Source organism: Sparus aurata, chromosome 17 (assembly GCF_900880675.1).
Source record: "Sparus aurata chromosome 17, fSpaAur1.1, whole genome shotgun sequence".
Taxonomy (NCBI): Eukaryota; Metazoa; Chordata; class Actinopteri; order Spariformes; family Sparidae; genus Sparus; species Sparus aurata.
The window spans coordinates 14,909,872-14,932,686 of NC_044203.1; the positions used below are offsets into that span (position 1 = coordinate 14,909,872).

A 22,815-nucleotide genomic window follows, 5' to 3' on the forward strand; every position below is an offset into this window, starting at 1 on the left:
ATGCGTAGCTGCGCTGAAATACGATAATGATAACGCTTGTAGTGAATTATGTTTCCACCTTATTCCAAACAGTGATTGGCAGAAGTTGTTGTGGTTTGAGTGTAGAGCTGAACATCCAACATCAAATTGCTGCCAAATTGCAAAATGCCACAAACCTAATGGACAAGGAATCCTGCAATTAGAAAATAATTCTGTTTGTTGAGTTTGTTGTTTCACTCTTTCTAATGACTGTGAAGAAGCAGCCAGACATTTAGTTAATATCTTGAACTAATATATTGTTGTCAAGCTGCAGGCAGTGAAACCACTTCTTAAGACTTTTTCATTTACATTTTCAAGTTGGTCATAAACATGGCGTGCCAGAATCTGCTCTGTTTGACTGTTTTGTTTTTATCCTTGAATAACACATTCATCTCTAATGAGGTCATAGACGTGCAATATGCCATTATAAGTCACACACACACACACACAAACGGTAACGGCATTGCCATGTTATGTAATAGCAAGGACTGAATAAACACATAAGAGGAGTAAGAGGAGGAAAAAATCATAATTGTGTTTGAAAAGTCATGAAGTAAATTAATTAATATAAACAGTGACAGAGCAATGGGAATTATTCAACCTTCTCTTACTTAAAATAGTTGAAACTGCTACATCATGCCGTTTGTTCAGCATCAATGATTGCGACATTTTAATCACAACCTTGTACCTGTTTCAGCCTTGTTATGGGTGTTATTCCCAGACTGTTAAACAGCTGGCAAAGCAGCAAAACAATTCTCTGTCTCCTTCCCTATCTATCACCTTTTTGCTGATATTAAAGTTTCACTGAATTTCTCTGAAAGTCATATGAATTCAAAAGTAAAGATTTCCCTCCGCCATCATCAGCAGACTGTAACAACACTGTACAGACAGTGTTGACAACTCTGACATGTGTCTGCTGACACTTCATTGTTATGTGTGTGTTACAGTTGATTCCAGGTAATCAGACCATTTTTCAAGTCATGAGAAAGTCTGTTTGTTGCCAAGTTTCTGCCGGAATTATATGAGAAACAAAATAAACCATAAGTTGTCCACATCTGCTTTTTATGCTCAACAGTTGCTTTCAGTTAGACTAACTGTATGTAACCTGAACATTTAAAGATGTGCTACTATCCTGCCAACATAGGAAAGATGTTGTTAAAATTGTAATTTTGCCACAGTAAAAAAGTACATGAGTTAATGTATGTCTAAACAAAAACACCAATAAGCAACATTTCAATACTGTTTTTAAGTGTATGAAAAACAGCCAATAAAAGTCAGTGACTTTTTTCCAGAGTTTGGGGTTAGGGTCGGGCAGAGTGACACTGAAGTGATGCCAGAGATCAAGGAGATCAGGTTGTGCTTTTACAGATGTTTCTATTTATATTAAAACAATTCTTAAGTTAGTTAGAGTCATAGTTATAATCATTCAAGTTTACACACTTTACAAACAGCTTACATATTTTTCTAATAACAACTCTCAGGGATTGAGTTTGCATAGAATGCCTGTTTTACTACAACTAAAAAGAGGGGTAATGCAGTCTCTCTCCTTAATGTAAGTTCTAATTTTAGGGACGATGCAGTTTAACAAATCTCCAATACAGAGAATGTAGCTGATGTGCTGCACAGAGTGTGTAGCCACATGTTTTTTGAGCCGACAGCTCGGTTGAGCCTAGTCTTAAGTTTAAACCAAGTGATGGGTCAAACTAGTGGAACCTGCATTGTAAGCTTCACCACTGACGACACCCACAGAATCCCTTTGCAGACAGCCCTGTGGACCTGCATGGGAATAAATAGCGTATACGTATTTACACAAGTTGTGACCTCTGCCTGTCGGGACTGGTCCTCCAGGAGGGTGAGGAGTAGCGACAATGTAGTGTATTTATCATATCAGACTGAATCACACACACACCCACACACACACACACAACTCAATTAGCCCTTGGCTATTAAGTGTTATATAAGAATTAAATGCATGCCTTGTTGATTCATGTTGGTTAATACATGCATATGAGAGAGGAGGTGTGTTTTTGTTTCTTACTTTGAACAGCTGGCCTGTAGATTCTGCCCTGAAGAAGGGATTAAGAAAAGCAGCAGGAAACAGGGGAGCGGGAGATGTGTAGTGTGCTGTGAGTGGGACAGATCTTAAGAGTGATCAGAAGAGGAAGAGGAGTGGTGTAGATAAAAGGCAGTGTATGAAGCTCCGTGCCAGCAATGGGGGATGTGTTGATACCTGTAAGCTCCCGCTCAAGTTCGCTCAAGTTTTCACAGTAAAGGCCATGACTCATTAATCTCTCTATTAAACTAGAACAAATCGAGAAACATGTTTTTTAGGAGTGATGAGAGAGAGCGCCAGGCTTGTTAGAGGCCGGATTTTTATATCTTCCTGAGCACAGGGCCCAGGTGCCTCAGGTCTGGCTGTTTTTGTAATCAGCTTCCTCTGGTAACCTCAGAGAGAGAGACACAGGTAGAGGGTGTCAATAACCAGCCTACACAAGCACCCAACAAGCAGCAGGGGCAAGCAATTTGTGTGAAGGTGATCAAGGCTCTGCTCTCAACTTCCATGTAGAGGTTGGCCACTGTTGGGGACACAGGTGAGTCCATGTAACAGCCGTGCCTCTGGAAGTAGGTGGTCGTCAGGCAGAGGTCAAGTAAGGCACAAATGTGGTCTGGGGTGAAGTTGGTTCTTCTGGACAAGTGGTGTCCTGTAGCAGCTTCTTGAGTGGGAATGCATGTAAAAACTGAGGTAACATTATGGGAAACCAATTTGGGTTCAGTGTTCTGAGTTCAGTGTTACGTCTTTTGCCTTGGTGAAATCCTGTGTGTCTTTGGTGTGATGTTTTGAGCGTTACCAACCAGAGGTGTTAGGATACTAAGAAACGCAGGAAGATGTCAGAGGAGACAGTCTGCCCTTCTTGGACTGTTCAGTGCTCACTGAAGAAGGTAGAAGCCTCAACATTGAGGTGTACAGAGTAATGTAGTTGATGCTGTTCAGTGAAACCTCTCTATTAACGAATGATCAACTCCTCAGGTCAGGACGCTGCTGTCCACTTATATCGGAAGAAGAAGAATCCTTCCTTTGAGGACAATAATGTTAACATCTTGGCCAGAGAAAGAAAGATGGTTGGACATAGAAGAAAAGAATCCATCTGTGTCAAACCTAAATGACTATATTTGAACGGAGGAGATGGCCAAAGACAGCTTAACAACCATTCACACTTGGGCTCACCTAGTCTTAGCAACCCACATGAAGGCAGGTTGGGGCAACGATTCACAAGTGGCCTTAACGACTTTGAAACTCAGAGCTCATACATGTCCTTAACGACTCTGTAAGGACACTCCCACACAGAGTAAAAAAGCCTGCAACTTCCCTCCAGTTAGTTAGAAGTGAAGAAGCCTCTTGAATGAGAGGTGAAACTTCAAGAAACTGAACCACCTTCAGTTGCCTACGATACAGCACTTAGAATTACCATGACATGGATGACTGAGAACATTCATCAACACATTGCCTCCCAATCTGTGGATATTGCTGTAGTTTCAAATGTCTCTTTTTCTTTTGTTTTAATACAAATCTTTCAATAATAATAATTAAAAAAAAACATTTCAAACACTCAATACTAATCTCGTGTGTTCTGCACCGGCAACATGGCACCACTAGAGGGCGATGTAGTACACAGCATGAGAGGGGGTGGAAAGGTTAGTGGAGGAAGAGCTGCGTGTGTTGGAATCTTTCACTTGCTGCCACAAATGAAACAGAGGAGTTTAACTTCATCATCGCTTCTGCTAATTAATACATTGTTTGGAGAGAGAGCCACCAGAGATTTAAGTGTTCACTAACATGCTGAGCTTGAGTTATCATCAGTAATGTGTGTTAAGGTGCAGCACAGACGCCTCAATCTCATATTAACAGCAACACAAGGTAGTAGTAGATACATTTATTATACACTGAACATAGAGAACTGTTATCAAAACAGGACCAATGCAGTCAGAGCATTACACGAAAACCATGCATAATTCTCTCCAGTGCAAAGACAACAGTGTTAAGGAAAATGAGCATCTTTTTTATACAGCCTCAAAGATGCACACATTCACACACACATTTTTATTCATGCTGTGTCCTGTCAGAAACAAGAGTATAATTAAATGTTCTGTGATGCTTTTATCTTGAAAAAAACACAACAAAGACAGTACAATAAAAGGGAAAAGTCTCATTTTGAATGTTTGAATGTACATAAGTGTTTCATATACAGTTATTGTCAGTTTGATCCATTTCTCACTGCCAGACAAGATAAAAAAACAAAAAACAAAAAAACAATTAAATAACTTGTTGTGGTCAAAGCTTTAAATCTGTAAGCTAGTCTCTGCTAACTGAAATGAATCTCTCATCAAAGGCTACACATTGACATTGGAATGTTTCATAATAAACAAACACTAATTATAGATTGCACTGACTAGTAGAAATGCGTGGATTATTGTTGTTGACAGGACTTATCCCCAACACTATATGTGACGGTGTCGTTTTCTCAGATTTCACCCTTGACTTATCTCAAACCTTCAACTACGATTTAACCAGTTGTGTGAAATCCTAAAATACTGTGTACTTTAAGTTTAATATATAAATACAATCTATTTAAAGCTTAAAAAATCCTGAACTGTTGAAACAATAAATCATTTCCAGTGATCAGCTGGCTACTGTCTGAAAATCATTAATCTTGCATTTAAATCTACTAACGGTTTATGAAAGGGGTCTCAAAAATGACATTCGTAACATGTAGTCATAATGAATAAATGGCACATTGCACATTCAATACATTATTTATAAGGGGTGGGTTTTTCATTTAATTCGTTAAATGTGGATTGTTGTTGTGTAGTTTTGCTATCACCACTACAATAAAGCTGCGGCAAAGTGCCCTCAGTTAAAAGTAAAGCAGATCCATTCAGTGCAATCCCATATAAATATGCACATTTAATACAAGGGGAAAAAAACATAATCAGTGATTGAACAGTACAAACGTTTTTCAGATGGTCCATGTGTGTATGTGTCATGTGCGCGATAACGCACATATAGAATCCCAATCCCATACCACAATGTCACACTGTCACCTGTAAAACAACAGTATTTCCATTAAGTAGAGCATGAAAAACTTAATATAAAAAAGATCCAATTCAAATCTTTGTGTTTCCCTGAGATACAAAATGAAGGTAAATGTTTTATGAAGTGTCTTTACTGTCTCAAGAAAACTCGCCTCTCATGTGAAGCGAGCAAGATACACGGTTTTCATTGTGAGGCTTTTTCTTCAGTTTTTAAAAACTGTATGGATTGAAATGGCTCAGGCTGAAAAATAAAAAAAACATTTTCATTTGTAACGTCCACTATAAGTATCTTGGCATATGCTACTGTCGCACTACTTACAGGATTACAGCAGCCCCATAGTTGGTTTACAAAAGCAGATAATTTCCCCTTATTTTCCTGAGAGTTTAACTCTCAGAAGCAGGAGCGAATGAGGAAGATGAAAACTATGACAACAGTCACAATGGTTAGTGCTGAAAATAAAAAGATGAGGCCGGCAAAGACAGGGTTCGTCATGGGGAAGATTTCTTTCACTTCAGATGGGATCATATTGGACATACTCAGCATGTAGCCCAAACTCCAACCTATGCTGGTTGACTTTACCTGCACATAAAAGAGGACAAGACAAGAGATGTTGTGACTGTGAATTGGTATGCTGTACACAGTATTTTGTCAATAGCACATGCTTCTTGTCAGCTAATCATCACTTTGCACATCCAAAGAAGCTCCATGATTACTATACATCTCTAGGGCAAAAAGTTAGTCATTACAACTAAAGACCATCCCTGTAAAGTATAATAAAAAAGTGTCCTGTTTTGTCTCTAAGAGGACCAACCAAGTGCCGCCAGACTCCCAGATACCTCAAAGGCACTGACCAGCTTACCCAGGACACTAACTCCCTTGTTGGTCGGGACTGGAAATTGGGAGTTTCGCCAGCTGTAGAGGAAATTCTTGCAAACTCTAAAGGCTAACCGCCATGTAATTTGGAAACTGTGGCTGTAATGTGCCACTTTTTAATAGCTGCTATCTTTCTTTATGACTCATGAGCGATAGACAGAGTGTTACAGATGAGGAATCCCCTTCTGTTGAGGGAGTTGTGAGAGAGGCTCCATGTCCTCAGGACTTCCTAGAGCAATACATTGCCTGCCTTTCACTCTGGCCTCAATTATTTTTGAGCGCAGATGATCGGTATGTCAGCCATCCATCCTTTATGGGTCCCAATGGGTGGCCTAATTCACGTTTGTCTTACTTTAAAATGTTGCTGAACATCTGAACTCTAGGGACTAGCCCAGCCATTTTCTGATGGTTTTTTATATAATAATGATTCCAAAGAATCTTAAATATATAATGCATATATTATTTTTTGAGAGTTTTTATGAACATAGCAAGAATAGAGTGGATATTTATTAGCTTCATAGCTCTGTTTTCAAAAATAGAAGACAGTAGTGAGAGCAAGTAGTTTTTTGTTCAACCAACCTGTTTTGCAAAGTTGATGTTTTCAAAGGTATCTTTGTCAAACTTGTATCCATCTGCCAGCAAACTAAACATGTAGTGACCTGAGTAACAGTAAGTCTTGAGAAATCTGGGAGAGATCCATGTCTTTTCACTCCTCAGCTGAAAGAAAGAGAAACAGAGGTCAGAGTGCAGCCTGTGATTAGGAAGGGTAATGATACAAATGAATGAACCTGAATGCTTAACAAGAAAATATCAATGTTATGGTCAAAATTCAGATGAAAACAAAAGAGGCCCTTTCTAATGCTGGTGTTTGCTTTGTCCAATCTGGGCAACTTTAGAAGCAGCTCTCTCACTTGATATAAAAGGCTTATTCTAACCTCTTGAATCCACCAGGCACGGCTCTGTAACCCCGCGAGTGCAACTTTGATTTGTTTGGTCCTCCACACAGCTTCACACCACAACGAAAACTGCAGGAAGCGCAGCGTCATGCCTGCTTGATATTGTTGACATGCTCAGATTTTGTCAATTTCATTATTTTTGCCTTGATTTTTGCTCTTCTGCCACAGCTAAGGAGAGTTGGCCTGTTGAAAGTGTGTTTATTGTTCATATACATGACATGTGATCTATGCTGTTCCTATGCCTGACCGGCTGCCTGCCTTTATCTGCTCTGTGCAGCTTGACACGGCCTCTGTCAGCTTCTGTCAAAAACAAAAATAGACACGGCAACTGACATGCTCGGTGGAATCTGGAGTTATGGTACTGAAAACTTATATGAACATTATATGATACCAATAATATCAATATCATGTTCCATTTCTGCACCTAAACTTCCCATTATCCCACACACTGGACATTTGAGATAAGATCAGATAAAACATCTATCCAGAAGTAAATTCAGATATAACGCAGCAATTTTGGAGTTTGATGCACAGGAGAAATATTCCCTCTGGCATGGCAGAAATACTCTTTAAGTACAGGTGAACTTTTTTTTTCTTGTTTAAAATTGCTTAGCTGATCGTATGTGTAAATTTCAAAGAGGGGAAATGTTATTACAAGTTCTTGGCACACCACAGTCAGTGATCCTCAAGCTGCTTTGTCATTGATAGGTACAATTATTGTGGAATGTGGCTGGCCAATGTGCAATAATGGTTGAGTTTGCCTTACCACTTCTAAGTCTACCTTGCTTTCTTTGTTTCTACATTTTCCTTCCTATATTCTCTTTCTTCTCTTCTCACCCCCGTGTTCCACCTTTTTTCCTCCTCTTATTACTATAGCTGTATAGCAACTAGAAGAACTTACCACTTCCCAGTGTGAGTTGCAGAATTGCCTGACGGAGGCGTTGAATCGATCAAAATCTGAATTGAAGTCATCTGGATCTTCTGTGCCGTTCTTCAGCAGCGCCCTAGCGGTGTAGAAGAATCCTGCATATGCCTGGAAGGAACAGTAGAAACATATATCATATTAGAAACATACTGTATATTTAATGAACAGAAACATATTCATGCATGCGTTTTATTTGGACTGCGTGTTACCATAAAATCTCCAGTGACGGGTGGCTGCTCGACGCCGTTGAAGGAACACAATGATGAGGAGCAAGTCTCGAAATCAAATATGGACTTCACCATGCTTAAACACCTGTCTGAGTCAGCGACTCCAACCATGAAGTATTCCTGATCTGGGTTGTAGCCTCTCGGTTTCTTTGTGCATTCTGTGTCGTAAATGGTTGAGGCTTTTATGGTTGCGTTATAACCTTCAGGGAAGCAGGGATTAATAATGTAGGCTGGGTTTGATGATTCCTGGAACATTACAAGGAGAAAGGAAATATCAAATAAAGGATGGGACAGGAAAACACATGGGGGGATGAGATAAGAGGGGAGAGTTTGGACAGTCCCACTGACAGACACCATCTTTACATATAAACCATGACTTATTTATTTAAACTAAATACAGATCCCGATGTTAATGCAAACTTTAGTTAACATTTTATACTAAGACCCAGCTGCAGATTTACATCCATAACACAGTCTCACAGCACATCATATGCCATGCTTCTCCAGCAAAATTACTAATAATTTTGCTATTAGCTGCCAGAAAGGATGCATTTCACACAGACTAGCTTGATAGCATTCCCGATCCGATCAATACTCTTTATGACATAATGCATTCCTGACTTCACTCCCTTTACCTGTAAGTAATTGACTTGCTTAACTTGGCACTAATGGATGTTTAACTTGCACATGTATGCAGAAAAAGCACATAATCCCACTGCTGCTTGCACAAGACACAAACATATACTGTCAAGGGGCAAACTCACCCCAAAGAGGTTTGAACTCCAGTGATAGACACAATTTTTCCATGTGCACTAATGTAACCCTTGTGTGAAATGTGCCTTTTCACATGTAGAATTTACAATTTAACATGAGGATTCAAAATTTTCACATTTGATATGCTATTTTCACATATGAATTGAAATTTTAACATGTGAGAAAAAATGTCACATGTTATAATGCACATTTTCACATTATAGTTGTACATATGTGAGTGGCTTTAAAAAAAAAAAAAAAAACTTGAATGAGGATTTCCATGTGAAGAAGTAAAACATGGCTGATAAAATGACTTGAGATTTGCTGTCATTCTGCTTCTCCCCTGGCCACTCGTACATTCTAACATATGCCTTCTAAGTACTGGTTGTCACGGGCGGCTGTAGCTCAGTGGGTAGAGCTGAGGACCAGTGACCGGAAGGTTGCTGGTTCGTATCCCTGGCTCCCCAGGGCGGGATTGAGTTACAAGCCGAAGCATCCTTGAGCAAGATGCTGAACCCCAACCCCAACACTGCTCCTGATGTGCAGTTGGCACCTTCGTGGCAGCCACTGCCATCAGTAATGGCCCTGCGATGAGCTGGCGACTCATCCAGAGAGTACCCTGGCCTTCGCCCATAGGGTCACTGGATTTGGCCCCAGTACCCCCGCTCCACCTTGGAAAAAAGGTGGTATAAAAGCGGTAACATCACCCGCGACCCTCATGGATAAAGCGGAAGAAAACGAAACGAAGCATTGTTTTCATACATAAGAAAGATTAAAGAAAATAAGTTTACACATGTTCATACATGATTGCCGATGAATGGAGAAGTTGCATACCTGTATTACTTTGTCCAGAATCCTCTTCTCTGCCTCATTTTTGCCATAGCAGAGGAAACTGTGTGTGTACACATTGTAGGGATAACCATACAGTTTGATAGGCATGTAGTCAGGACCTGTGAGATTATCCGTAATTGCAAAGGCAATCTGTGTTGATGCTCCACCGAGGTCCATGGATCCAACAGTCTTTGCCCCATCTGGGCGTATGTAGGCATTCCACACGTTTTTCTGCCATTATAATGGGAACAGTTAGTTTACCATGTGATGGCCCTGTTTGTGTAACAGCAGTGGCGGTTCTAGACCAGTTTTAATAGGGGGGCCAGGTTGGGGCCGGCTTTTTTGTTAGGGGGCACATACAATCCGGAAAAAAGGATAAATCCCTCATTCAGACAAAGCAGTGTTTACAATTTCAGCAATTTTGATTGGGTAGTAAACTGCTGAGACACTTTATTTCTGCCTTTCCCTTCAGAACAAAATCATTGCAAGAAATCTGTCATTGCATTATTAATGCAGACTCACTGTCAAGGGGGCCACAGGGGGGTCCAGACTCAGAGTTACGGGGGCACTGGCCCCTGTTGGCCCCTCCCCCCAGAACCACCCCTGTGTAACAGCGTATTTAAAGCCATGCTTTGTAGGTTATTCTAGAATTTAAATTTGTTTTATTTGTAGTAAATCTCTTAACATCCCGATGTTAATCCCACAATACTGGCTCTCTTAACCTAAATTGCTAAAGCTATTAGCGAGCTAGTGGCACAAGAATAGCAAATGTTTTTGCTTTTTGTGTTCAGTGCGCCACTGAGCAGCTTTCTTCGGAATTAAACCTCTAATGCTGTGTCCAGATTTAATGTAAGGTTGCTGGTCTAACCCCTCACCACATGGAAAAAATGGGGGTGGCGGCCAAGATGAAAAGGAACCTATGGTTAAGATGACGCAGGTGCAGTTTTCAGCAAGAGCCAGTCAGGAATGGCACAGTCATGTGTTTTGGCTGAGAGGCACTAAAAGGAGCCCTGATGGGAGGAGGTGGGACTTTTTCAGATAGATACTTAATAAAAAAAATAGATTGCTTCTGCTGGTTTCTACAATCTTACCAACCCCAGCTCTGAATGACAAGTACACATTAATCTATATAGACAGTGTCTTACCTCGATTAAGTTTCCCATGAGGTAGTTGACAGTGACCCATCCATACAGCCCTTCCTCTTGACCACTGATGATGGAAGCGCTTTTGAAGTTAACCGGCAAAGAACTCAGGTATTTCCGGAGACTTGCCATGACGTCGTTGGACCTCTTCTCATCCTGCTCGCTTATCCCAAAACAGAAAACAGCAGTAGTGTGTAGCTGTTCTTTTTAACAGTTAGATAAGCAGATTGATACCACTGTCATGTCTGTACACCATACATTAAAGTGAAACTCTCGCCAAAAAGCAACTGAGGCTTTATTTGTGTAAATGCATAATTTATTTGTAAATGCCTTTATGACGAAAGAGGCACTTTTAAGATTTACCGTAGTTCCGTTTTCGAAAAGAAAGAAGGTTTTTGAACTACTCACCATTGGAGCTGGATCTCCGGCGCGCCGCCATCAAGGCAGACAAAAAGTGTTGATCCCCGAGTGCGACTTAACAGGCAGAAGAGTAACGGTGGACCTCCCACCTGTTAGGTCGCACACGGGGATCGACACTTTTGTCTTCCATGACGGCGGCGCGCTGGAGGTGCTACTGCCAACCTGAGTTGTCCAAAAACCTTTTTTTTAGTAAACTCTGCATACACAAATAATGTTCTCAATGCTCATGTTCATCTGTAGAGACCCTGGTGATACTATGAGCAAAGTTTCATGTTGTGTCGAGCCTTCTTAATGTTTTAAAAATAGCGATTTTGATGCTAGCGTAAAAGTGCCCCTGCAGCCCATTGAAAATTAGCTTGCCTGAAAACAAATCAACGGGAAATCTTAAAAGTTCCTCTTTCGTCGTAATTATGCATTTACACGATGGTTTGACTCATATTCAATCACAAATAAAGCCTTGGTTGCTTTTTGGCAAGAGTTTCACTTTAGGCTATAGCGTTAGCTAGGAGACAATTAGCTTAAGATAAAGACTAAATCCAAGACGAAACAGTAAGCCTGGCTCCGTTCATAGGTAACAAAAATCCTGGCCCAACAGCAACTTTGAATCTCATGATTTTACACATTTCATTTGTATGAGCCATACAAAAGTATTGTATTGTATTGTGTATTGTAAATATGTGGTTACCTTCAGGATGTAACGTTACCTTCGAACAATACCAGGCCAGTTGTTTCCCCTTGCTCCTAGCTCCCTTTAATGCTAAGCTAAAGAAAGCGTCACCTAGAAAGAGCTTCTCGATTATGAATCTTCTATCAATCTTCAGATCGACCTCTTGGCAATAAAGTAAATTATTTGGCTAAATGTCCAACAGCAATAGCCGACTACCATCCTTAGCAGATGAAGTATTTACACTTGAACTGTCTGAAATGAAAGCAATTCAAACAAATCAAACCAAAGCTATTAAAATGTGCTCTGTGCTGGACCTGTTATCTATTTTCTACATTGAAGTGTCCTGTTGAACCAGTGTAAGTACTGACCACAAAATCTGAGAAGAAAGTGAAGGATCAAATCATCTATAGGATCAATAGCATGACATGACCTGTAAAGCTAAGTTAGCATCTAGCTGCGGGAACTTCCCCCAGAGACTAGGAAACTATCAAGGAACTGATTTTCCACCTCAGGAACCAGGATCTTCACAAGTTCCAGGAACATTACTCCTCCCCCAAGAAGTCCGCTTGGGGATAGCACTCCAAAAGTAAGCACTTATTTATGTGTAACGCTGGAAGACCTTTGGTAGGCTTTGCAGTGGTAAACATATCTGATTGGTCAAATACTCATTGCATTTTTAGAAATTTGCAGCCACAAACCAGTTTACTACCAAAAGTAGTACCTGGAGGTTCGAGCAGGACACTCGACTATCATGTAGGCTGCACTTCTCACTATGAAGACCCTATGTTTGGACTAGTTGAACTGCTCCACTGTCTGACTCTTGAATTTTACCCAAGCCTGCTGTCTAAACATGCTTTTACTGCTGGCGGCTCCTAATGGCTCAAAACCACGTGGTGCATGAATGAGGTTATATTGCTCTGATCCCTCCTGTCTTCTCTCCATTTTAAGCCTTTGTCAGAGAATTGCTTGAAGCTAACTTTTTGTTGACACTTTCTTACTGTAGCAGTCTCATTCCAGCAGTAGCCCCCAGATAGAGAGGTGTGGCATTCTGTTTTGCAACAGGAATGGCATTTATGATGTCGTCCATGCAGACTTGGAACGCTTTCCAAGATTCTGCATCTTTCTGTGGGTCAACTTTCATCTCTGAGATACCATCACCTGTGGGCACAAGGCCAAGATAAGATCATACCAGCAAGTACTTAACACATGAAGTAATATGCCTTAGTTAATGCTTTTCTAACATTTTAAACTCAGTTGAATAAAGGTTGATGGATGACTCAAATCTTTATCTTCATCACATCCCATACTTCAGTTTTTTACTCAATCTTGAGAAAAGCTGGAACATTAATGTACAAAATCTGCATAGTGCTGTGGTTGTTTTAGAGACAATGACTCACCTTTAACTCTACAGTTCTTTATCTCCGTTACCACTCCTGTGTCATTCTGCTTCTCCCCTGGCCACTCGTACAGGTACACGGTGGAACGAGATGAACCCGAGTCTATCACTATGCCATACTGAAGAGGAGAAGAAGAAACAAAAACATGTTTCAGGGTCATATTTTCCATTTGAATTTAACCACAGAGAGGCTGCTGCAACCCCCGCCACCTTACCAGCACACCATTACAAAATCACACATGGGCATTCAGGACCCTCCTTCAGCAAGCTGCCTGATGAGAGAAACCTCCTGCCTTGACCCTTACATCTGGATAACGTCCAGCATCACATTCACAACTGAGTGTGTGTCAGAGCTGAAACATGTGTTTGTGTACACATCTCTGTCTCTCTTTCTCTGTATGGATGTGTTCTGAGAATTGTTTTGTACCATTACTTTGTTAAAGTGAATAAGATCTACAGCCACATAGCATTTCCTCCAAGTTTACATAATATGTGTTCACCTCTAAGCTGTATTCCTTGAACTTCCAGGTGTCCTGGATGACAGCAACAGCAATAAGGGCAGCAATACTGGTCAAGAGGAGTAGCAACACCCCTGCTATGCGACACTTGTAGCCCATTTGCCGTCCGGCCGTTTCCTGTTTGGAGGCCATTTCCTGTTGGCAAGAAATGCAAATGAAAATGAAGAAAAAGAAGTAGTGTGGTTCTTGCTAAAAGCATTTTGGCTCTCAGCTTGATGACATGTGGAGAGGTCTGAAAAGGGATGATGAGCAATAATAGTACACTTTATTTACTGCATGATCTTGGATGATGTTGGCAGCATTAATAGTATTGATCCTCTCAGCAACAGTCACATTAACTAACACACGAAAGGAAACAAAGTCAAAGGAGGATCCTTATTTGCTGAATAGTTTTGTTTGCAATACTTACTTTTAATCATGAGCGTTAATACCCACGGCGAGATATTTTACTCCCAAAATGTTATGGCAAAGCATCTACAAAGGAGAATACAAACCTCTGCCAGATGAGTGCTAATTATTTGAGGTGTGATTTAGGTGAGGTCTGGGAGGCACCAGTTCCCAGCAAGATCAAGTGTTGACAGGTTTTGAGGGCATGCCGGTCAGCAAGACACAAACAGCCTCTAAGAACAGTGCAGTTCAACATCCAGCAAGTACATTTTGCTGACGTCTCATGAAAGCATCACATGTTTAGTTTTCAAAATCTCAAAGGTGGTGTTTGAACTTGGGAATGTGTAGCTGCACTGAAATACAATGATACAATACAGTACAATAACTTACAATACAATAATACAATAAGCTGTTGTGGTTTGAGTGTAAAGCTGTATTAGAACATCCAACATCGAGTTGCTGCAAAATTACAAAATGGCAAAAACCTAATGGAAGAGGAAACCTGCAATTAAAAATAATTCTGTTTGTTGAGTTTGTTGTTTCACTCTTCCTAATGACTGTGAAGAAGCAGCCAGACATTTAGTTAATATCTAGAACTAATATATTGTTGTCAAGCTGCAGGCAATGAAACCACTTCTTAACTTTTCAAGTTGGTCATAAACACGGCGTGCCAGAATCTGCTCTGTTTGACTGTCAAATATATACTCAGTGATGTATGCTCATATGTGCTTTGATGAAACACTTCCCATATGCAAGGTTGTTGTTTTTATCCTTGAATAACACATTCATCTCTCATGAGGTCATAGACGTGCAATATGGTTGCCATTATAGGTCACACACACACACACACACACACACACATACGCACACACACACACACAAACGGTAACGGCATCGCCATTTTATGAAATAGCAAGGACTCAATAAACACATAAGAGGAGTAAGGGGAGGAAAAAAAGCATAATTGTTGAAAAGTCATGAAGTAAATTAATGATTACAATGACAGAGCAATGGAAATTATTCAACCTTCCCTTACTTGAAATAGTTGAAACTGCTACATCATGCCGTTTGTTCAGCATCAATGATTGCAACATTATAATCACAACCTTGTACCTGTTCCAGCCTTGTTATGGGTGTTTTTACCAGACTGTTAAACAGCTGGCAAAGCAGCACAACTATTCTCGGTCTCCCTCCCTATCTATCACCTTTTTGCTGATATTAAAGTCTCCCAGAATTTCCTTTTAAGCCATGTAAATTCAAAAGTAAACTTTTCTCTCCGCCATCATCAGCAGACTGTAACAAAACTGTACAGACAATGTTTGTTCTTGTCTTAGATCACCTCTTTAACGTAACCACAGCAATAGTGAGTCAAAGCTGTTGGACAAGGTGTGATTACACCTGGAGACATGACAACACACATTTCTCATGTCTCTGACAAACATGTCCTTGAGTCTATTAAGCACCTCACTGTTATGTGTGTGTGTGTGAAACACTTGATTCCATGTTATCAGACCCCTTTTGAAGGCGTGCGAAAGAGCTACAGTGGCTCTTTGAATGTCAAGTCGTTGCCAGTTTTCTGCAAGAATTATATAAGAAACAAAAGAAAAGTTATCTACATCTGCATTTTAATAATTTTACAAGACTTACTGTATGTAAACTGACCTCTAACTATCTTAATAATTTCACCCCTATTGAAGAAAGGCTTTTTTTTATGTTATATTTGATTGGAAACATCTGTAAAAGCACAAAGTAACCTGAGCTCATTGTTCTTTGACTTCACTGGCCGGCTGTCATTAACATCAGTGTCCCTCTGGCTAACCCTGATCCTAACACTAAGCCCGAACCCTTGATAGAATTCAGTGACTTTCAGTGGCTATCAAGTAAAATCACTCAAGTTTACAAACTTCACAGCTTACATTTTTTTCAAATAACAACTCTTAGGGACTGCAATTAAGCTTGTCAAGAATACATGCTTTACCACACCTAAAGCAGGGGTAATGCAGTTTCTCTCCCTCAAGTAAGTTCTGTTTTGTCACCTTCATCATGTTTTTATAAAAAAACATCATGTTTTTATAAAAAAACATGATGAAATATGTAAATATTTTAACTCCAATACAGAGAATGCAACTGATTTACTGCACAGTGTGTGGCTATTGCTACTTTTCATCTCTTAATGGTCTTTTACATGAACAAACATGACAAGTGTTGTTCGTTCGTTCGTTTTCTTCCGCTTTATCCATGCGGGTCGCGGGTGATGTTACCGCTTTTATACCACCTTTTTCAAGGTGGAGCGGGGATACTGGGGCCAAATCCAGTGGCTCTATGGGCGAAGGCCAGGGTGCTCCCTGGATGAGACGCCAGCTCATCGCAGGGCCCTTACTGATGGCAGTGGCTGCCACGAAGGTGCCAACTGCACATCAGGAGCAGTGTTGGGGTTCAGCATCTTGCTCAAGGATGCTTCGGCTTGTAGCTCAGTCCCGCCCAGGGGAGCCAGGGATTTGAACCAGTGACCTTCTGGTCACTAGTCCTCAGCTCTACCCACTGAGCCACAAGTGTTGTTATCATTGAATAAACCTTCGATAGTACAAAATACAATTTTCTTTGCATTGCATTACAAACTTCCTGCTGTAAATTAAAAATAAAATAAAATAAAATTAGCTAAGTACAGACGGGTAACATAGTTTTTACTTAATTTCACTTCAATGTTTTTAACTCATTGCAAGTTAAATACAAAAAACAATTTCAGTGCTCTAATTTGTTCAACCTAAACCGGGAGTTATTTTTCTATAACAATAGTTTTGCAAATCAGCAAAAGTAAAATTAAAATAAAGCAACAATGCATCCCCTTTTTATGAGATATTACTAACATTTCCTGCCCCTGAATGAAAAAGCCTCCCTTCTACAGGCTGCTTCTTTTTCCTGTGTCATTATTCATTTACACTTTTACACTGTGAGCATTTGTGCATTATCTTGAAGCTACCTTCAAAGTGCACAAGATGACATAATGGTTTGGGCTGACTGCTCCTGAAACACTCTGCTCTCTCTGTTATCCATCCGTCTGTAAAACACACCCATCTTACTGTTCATTTGTGCACAAGGTAAACAAAATACACAGTGCAACAGAGCTTGATCTTAAGTTTTAAACCAAGTGATGGGTCAAACTAGTGGAACCTGCATTGTAAGCTTCAGCAGTGACAACACCCACAGAATCCCTTTGCAGACAACCCTGTCGACCTGCATGGGAATAAAATAGCGTATACGTATTTACAAGTGTTGTGACCTCTGCCTGTCAGGACTGGTCCTCCAGGAGGGTGAGGAGTAGAGACAATGTAGTTGAGCACCAACACGTGTATTTATGATATCAGACTGAATCACACACACAAACAACTTAAGATTTCTATAAGAATTAAATGCATGCCTTGTTGATAGGTTAATAATTGCATGTGTTTGTGTGTGTTTCTTACCTTGAAGAGCTGGTCTGTAGATCCTAGTTGGGAGTGGGAGTGATGTGGCTCCGAAGAAGAGATGAAGAAAGACAGCAGGAAACAGGAGAGCGGGAGATAGGTAGTGTGCTGTGAGTGGGAGAGATCTTAAGAGTGATCAGCCCACAAGAACAGGAGTGGTGTAAACCCCCCACCCACACCACCTAAAAAAAAAAAAAAAAAAGAGCATGAGGGAGCAAGGGAACATGGGAGGAGCAATGTATCCAAACTCCAGTGTTCACCACTCCCACCACAACAGTGAAGCAGAGCAGGAAGCACGGCCAGTGGATCATGCAGGGCCACTCCTTCTTTACCGTCTAATGGTTAAGCTAATATACTGTGTGTGAGTGTGTATGTATATGTGTGTGTGTGTGTATTAAACAATGTGAGAAGAGTGAGCATGAGCCATCGTAATATTAATTGAAGTAATCAATAAGACAAAGTGCAGTGTGGCTGAGTGTCTCCTATCACAAAGTCAGCTCTTACCTGATAGGCTTGAATTAAAGGAACAGTGAGCAATGAATAACTTATTTCCAACAATCACAGATGTGTTGATACCTGCAAGCTCCCACTTATATGTGACGCTGAAGTTCTCACAGTACAAGCAATGAGTCATTAATCTTTTTCTAGCAGACTGGAACGAATGGAAAAATGGCCTAACCCGTCGTGTTTGTTTTGCCTTGAGGGACAGACAGTAAAGAGCTGGAAGCAGACTTTTAATTGTGTGCATATGAGTGTGTTGTGTGCATGTTCATGGGGATTTTGTAGTACTTTCTGGAGACAAGAGAACTGTGTGCACCTGTCTGACTGTCTGTCAAACATCCCATTAGTGTTTGTTCATTAAATTATTCACTACAGCAGTGACGCAGCCTACCATACTCTTTCACCAACTTCGCCTCTAAATGTTTACAGGCAACTTTTAAAAAGTCCAATCGTCAGTTTACGAGACACACGGGGTGCTACTTAGCCTCTGATAGCACTTGTATGTCTTCTGATGCTCTGGAGGAGCTGTCTGAGGAAGTTGCCGAAGTGAAATGAGTATGTCAGGATCATAAAATCTATCCGGTTGCGTTATGGGGACTGTAGGATCCAGTGTTTTTGGAGCTTGACCCTAGTAGAGATTGAAAGGCAGGATCTGTTGACATCTGCTGCTTCTATCTAGAGGATTCTTTTACACAATCTTGGGAGTCCAGTAACATGAAGAGGATCAATATTAAATAGCTGAAGTTTACCTTTAAGCAAATACTTGCTGAAAGCTGCCTTCATAAAATCTTATGAACACGTCGTCATGCTTTAGTTGCAATGAGTGAACAATGTATGGGAGGCAAATAAAGAACAGCTATAGTGTAAACATTGCAAATATAATCCACTATATCCACTCAATATGAATATAGCTTCAAAAGGATATTAAAGGTGCAGTACAAAAGATTTTCATTGAAAAAATATACCGAAATGATAAACAGGATGTGAAGAAATAACAGCTTTGACGTTATGATGACTATGTATTGTGCTGCAGAGATATCTCCTGAAGTTAGCATGATAACCAGCTAAACTTGGCTTGTCCTGGGCCACGGTTAACTGAGCTACAGTTAGCAGCAGTTAGTGGTTACTTGAGTGAATATGCTGCTGTCTATTTGTTTTGATTATGAATTTAACAGGAGGCCAATTCTTACATAATGCACCTGTTATAAAAAAAAGAGTTCAGATATGTTTGAAATTACGTATTTTGATTTAATGTGAACTTCCCAGAATTATGTTTACCCCAAAATTTGCAAAATAAATGTAGCTAAAACTGTTTGTCTTGGCAACAGCAGGTTGGCAGGGAGTCCCCATTTTAAGCAGAACTCTAAATCAAACTGACGAACTGAGCCTTGGGCTAACTGGAGGATCGGGGCTTCTCTGAGCTAAGTCACCGAGGAATGTGAACGACACTCAAGGGTTTGACAGTCTTGCAGCTGGTCCTACTACCTGGCTTGTAGCCTCCATTTACTTTGCTCCATTTCATATTTTTGATTTGTCATACTCATCTTTATTGGGGGGTAATGCAGTCTCATACTGGTGTTACTAAAAACAATGTATTGTGTTTACAGTAACACCAGATATCCTCTCCAGTTCTCCACCCAATGTCCTGAAAGGGATCATTCCCACTTTGTTTTTGTACTACGTCTATATAAAATCTCCCTGTCACTGTGGCTGCTTTACAAATCCAGTAAATTCTTTAACATTTCAGCATGTGGGTGCTATGTGGACTGTCGAAAAAGGAAGACACTGATGGGGCTAGTCAAAGTGAATTACATGTCTGATTCAATGCACAGTGAATGAAGACAAAGTATTTTTAGCTGCCTCAAGTGAGAACTGAAACCCACTGGTCCGAATGAACCGGAAAGACAGGGCGATGAAAATTAGATTTGCACTTAGTGAGGAAATAGAAAAAAGGCAGAGCGCTCCCATTCAACTTTATGTTTGAGGCCTCCTGGATACAGATTATACAATTATCCCCACCGCAGTATTGCTGAGTTTCTTCTACTAACCAGTCAGATACTGAGATGTTGCTGAATTGGACCTGATTTATATGCTAAACTGCTGCCTCTGCTCCAAGTTAAAATCCTGCAGGGCAAAGTAGAACAGCCATACTGAATAATATTGTGTGCATCCTTGACTGTATCCTTCCATATAAAACATTTTGCAAAACTAATTTTCAGGGTTTGGTTTTTAATAGTGTGATCATTTCCAGCAAATATCTTTCTAAATTCAAATAGTTTCTAATGAGCATATCTGCGAAGCAGCTTAATATGTTTGCAAAACTGTCAACTTATTAGTTTTTTCCCTAAATGATTTGCCCATTGCAACTAAAGCATATGTTCACTGTCTTTGGCAAACATTAAGAAAAGCCAACACTGACTTGACCATGTCCAGTTTTTCAATATCTAAAGATGTCATTATTCTTACCAAACTGTAACTTTAATCAGTGTTTTCATAGACTAAGCTTAAGCAAATTAACTAGGATACAAGACATGAAATTAACTCTCGTGTGTTAAAGTCCAGCTGAATACTGAATGCCATTTAGTAGTAGCCTACAGTATATAAATTAAATTTTAGGAGCTATAGTTTGGACTCCTAACCCCAGTAAAACCTACTAGGGGAATTTCCTTCATTTTAAGGGCATTGCATTATGTTTTTCTACCGTAGCAGAACTTTTCAGCGTTTCTTTCTTTCTTTTTATTTTTTAAATGTTTTGTTGAAACAAACACAACAAAAGCTGTGGGCAAAACTCAAGGAGGCCAAAACAGTATCAGCTGGAAGGTTGAATACATTTGTCCTACATGTTTTCTCACGTTTGCTAAAAACCCATTTGCTTCAGCGAAAGGACTCCTGAGATACAATACAATGATGTAAGATCCATGTTAAACAAAGATGAAACGTTATCCTGAGCAACAAGTTTCAAGTGAAAGCAATGATGTGATAGAAAAGTCCAAAGCAGCTGTAGATGATCCCACTTTACCATGTGTCAGACACACATGTGGAGATGTGAAGACAGAATTAGTGTCCTGTGGGATTTTTGCTTATTTTGTTAATTCTTAGATAATGAACACTATGAAAGTGTTTTGTCTGCTCGATTAGACCACACCCAGTGCAGAAAAATAAAAATCATTTCCACTTAAAAAAAAAAAAAAAAAAAACTGCCTAAGGAGAGGCCTTCTGTGAAAGACATCTCGTGTTGCAGTAGCTCACAACATTAAGACTGTAGCGGTCCGCTGAGATTTGGAAAGCTGTCCAGAGAACTTTTCACTAATTGTATGTGTGTCTGATTCTGTGCTTTCAAAATGCACTAAACACCCCAATGAATCTCTGCCGCAGCACATGGAGTGAATGTCGTGGCCATGTTGTGGCCAGATCAATAAGAGGACAGACGCACTTCAAGTCTACAGCATGACCCAGGGCTGCATAATTCAGATGTCTCAATTTGAGCAATGGTTGATAATGGGGTTTGCTCTGTATTCTCCCGTCTTGCTCTCAATTGATTTCCTGCTCCTGTCTTCTTTGCTTTCTTCCTGACTCATCCTCAGCACTTGCCATAAACTTTCCAAACTCCCTCTCACAATATAAAAGCAACCTCATTTGTTTGATATCTTCTGTTATTATTTCATAGCATGTGAGAATTGACCCTGTTCTATGGCCATACTATCAGAATATATACTGTAATTCAGTGTCATGAGACTATCCAACCTGCTGCAGTGTTATAAAAATTAATATACTTGTGCAGTGTTGATAAAAAAGACCGCAGGTCACAGTATAGAAGCAAAAACATTTTTAAATCCTGTCATGGTTAGTGAAACGTCTGTTTTATTTTGTCAATTTTATCCTCATGTGTTATGTGTAACTTTCCACTTCCAGTCTTTGTCTGTTTTCTCACCCTTTATCCTGTTCATCTCCGTTCTATTAGTCATTCCTCCTGTATCCACAGGGCTGTCCATTGAGGCAAGGCCATGGAACGCTTCCCAGCTTCACATGCTTGACCATGTCAGGCTGCACCCTCTGGCAATCACCCACATACTCACTTATGCACCTTATTGGAGGAAATCCAGTCACGAGCTGTGTCATGGTGGCTCATATGGAAACTTTCTCTGATATTACAAAAATAACTTAGCAAATTGTGTTTGGAGGACATTTCAGGCAAGAAATAAGCCATGCAGTTGCTAAATCTGTCCTCACTTTAACATCAAGATTTGCCTCAAATAGCTTGAATTTGACTTAATGCAAATGAGGAGTGAGAAAAAGCATGAAAGCGACAGATCCTGTGGACACCTTCACTCATCGTTCACCCTTCTGTTCTCTATTTTTGCTACCACTGCTCTTTGTGTCTCCCTGTTTTTTATTTCACTGGTTTGTATAGTTTTTGCACTTGTAGATTATTGTTTTGCTCATCTGCCTTTTGCTTTTAAGGACTGTCCTTTTCCAGCGTTTTTTGTTTTCATTTTGGATTTCGGACCTTGACATCAGCTCATCAATAAAGTTCAACTTTTTTTGTTCACACTGCCTGACCTGTGTCTGTCCCCCCCTTTTTTATTCTGACATCAATTTTGTATATGGTATGTCAGCTTTGAAGCTCTTAATGTTGCATCAGATA

The 22,815-nt window shown here is 40.1% G+C and overlaps 1 protein-coding gene across 2 annotated transcripts; it reads right to left on the reverse strand.

Moving 5' to 3' along the window:
• Positions 1-3,935: 3,935 nt before the first annotated feature.
• On the reverse strand, positions 3,936-17,810 carry LOC115568079 (ectonucleoside triphosphate diphosphohydrolase 3). Of its 2 annotated transcripts, XR_003981327.1 has the most exons (11): positions 17,670-17,810; positions 13,801-13,953; positions 13,302-13,419; positions 12,903-13,062; positions 10,821-10,980; positions 9,679-9,906; positions 8,074-8,337; positions 7,841-7,972; positions 6,563-6,700; positions 5,429-5,689; positions 3,936-5,350 (listed from the first exon to the last, which is right to left on the reverse strand). XR_003981327.1 is itself a non-coding variant. In XM_030395141.1 (10 exons), exons 2-10 carry the CDS (start codon positions 13,948-13,950, stop codon positions 5,501-5,503), a joined length of 1,539 nt encoding a protein of 512 aa, XP_030251001.1. In that variant the 5' UTR covers positions 13,951-13,953; positions 17,670-17,810; the 3' UTR covers positions 3,936-5,500. The 2 variants fall into 2 exon arrangements, 1 of the variants encoding a protein (XP_030251001.1); XM_030395141.1 differs by having other exon boundaries at positions 3,936-5,689.
• Positions 17,811-22,815: the final 5,005 nt, after the last annotated feature.

Bases quoted from the DNA above. Each gene is read 5' to 3' on its own strand.
- LOC115568079 (XM_030395141.1), bottom strand. From the start codon at position 13,950: ATGGCCTCCAAACAGGAAACGGCCGGACGGCAAATGGGCTACAAGTGT. The intron at 10,981-12,902 runs GTAAGAAAGTGT...TTTTGGGATAAG, and splicing joins GCTGGAATGAGACTGCTACA to CGAGCAGGATGAGAAGAGGT. The intron at 6,701-7,840 runs GTAAGTTCTTCT...TCTTTCTTTCAG, and splicing joins GCAACTCACACTGGGAAGTG to CTGAGGAGTGAAAAGACATG.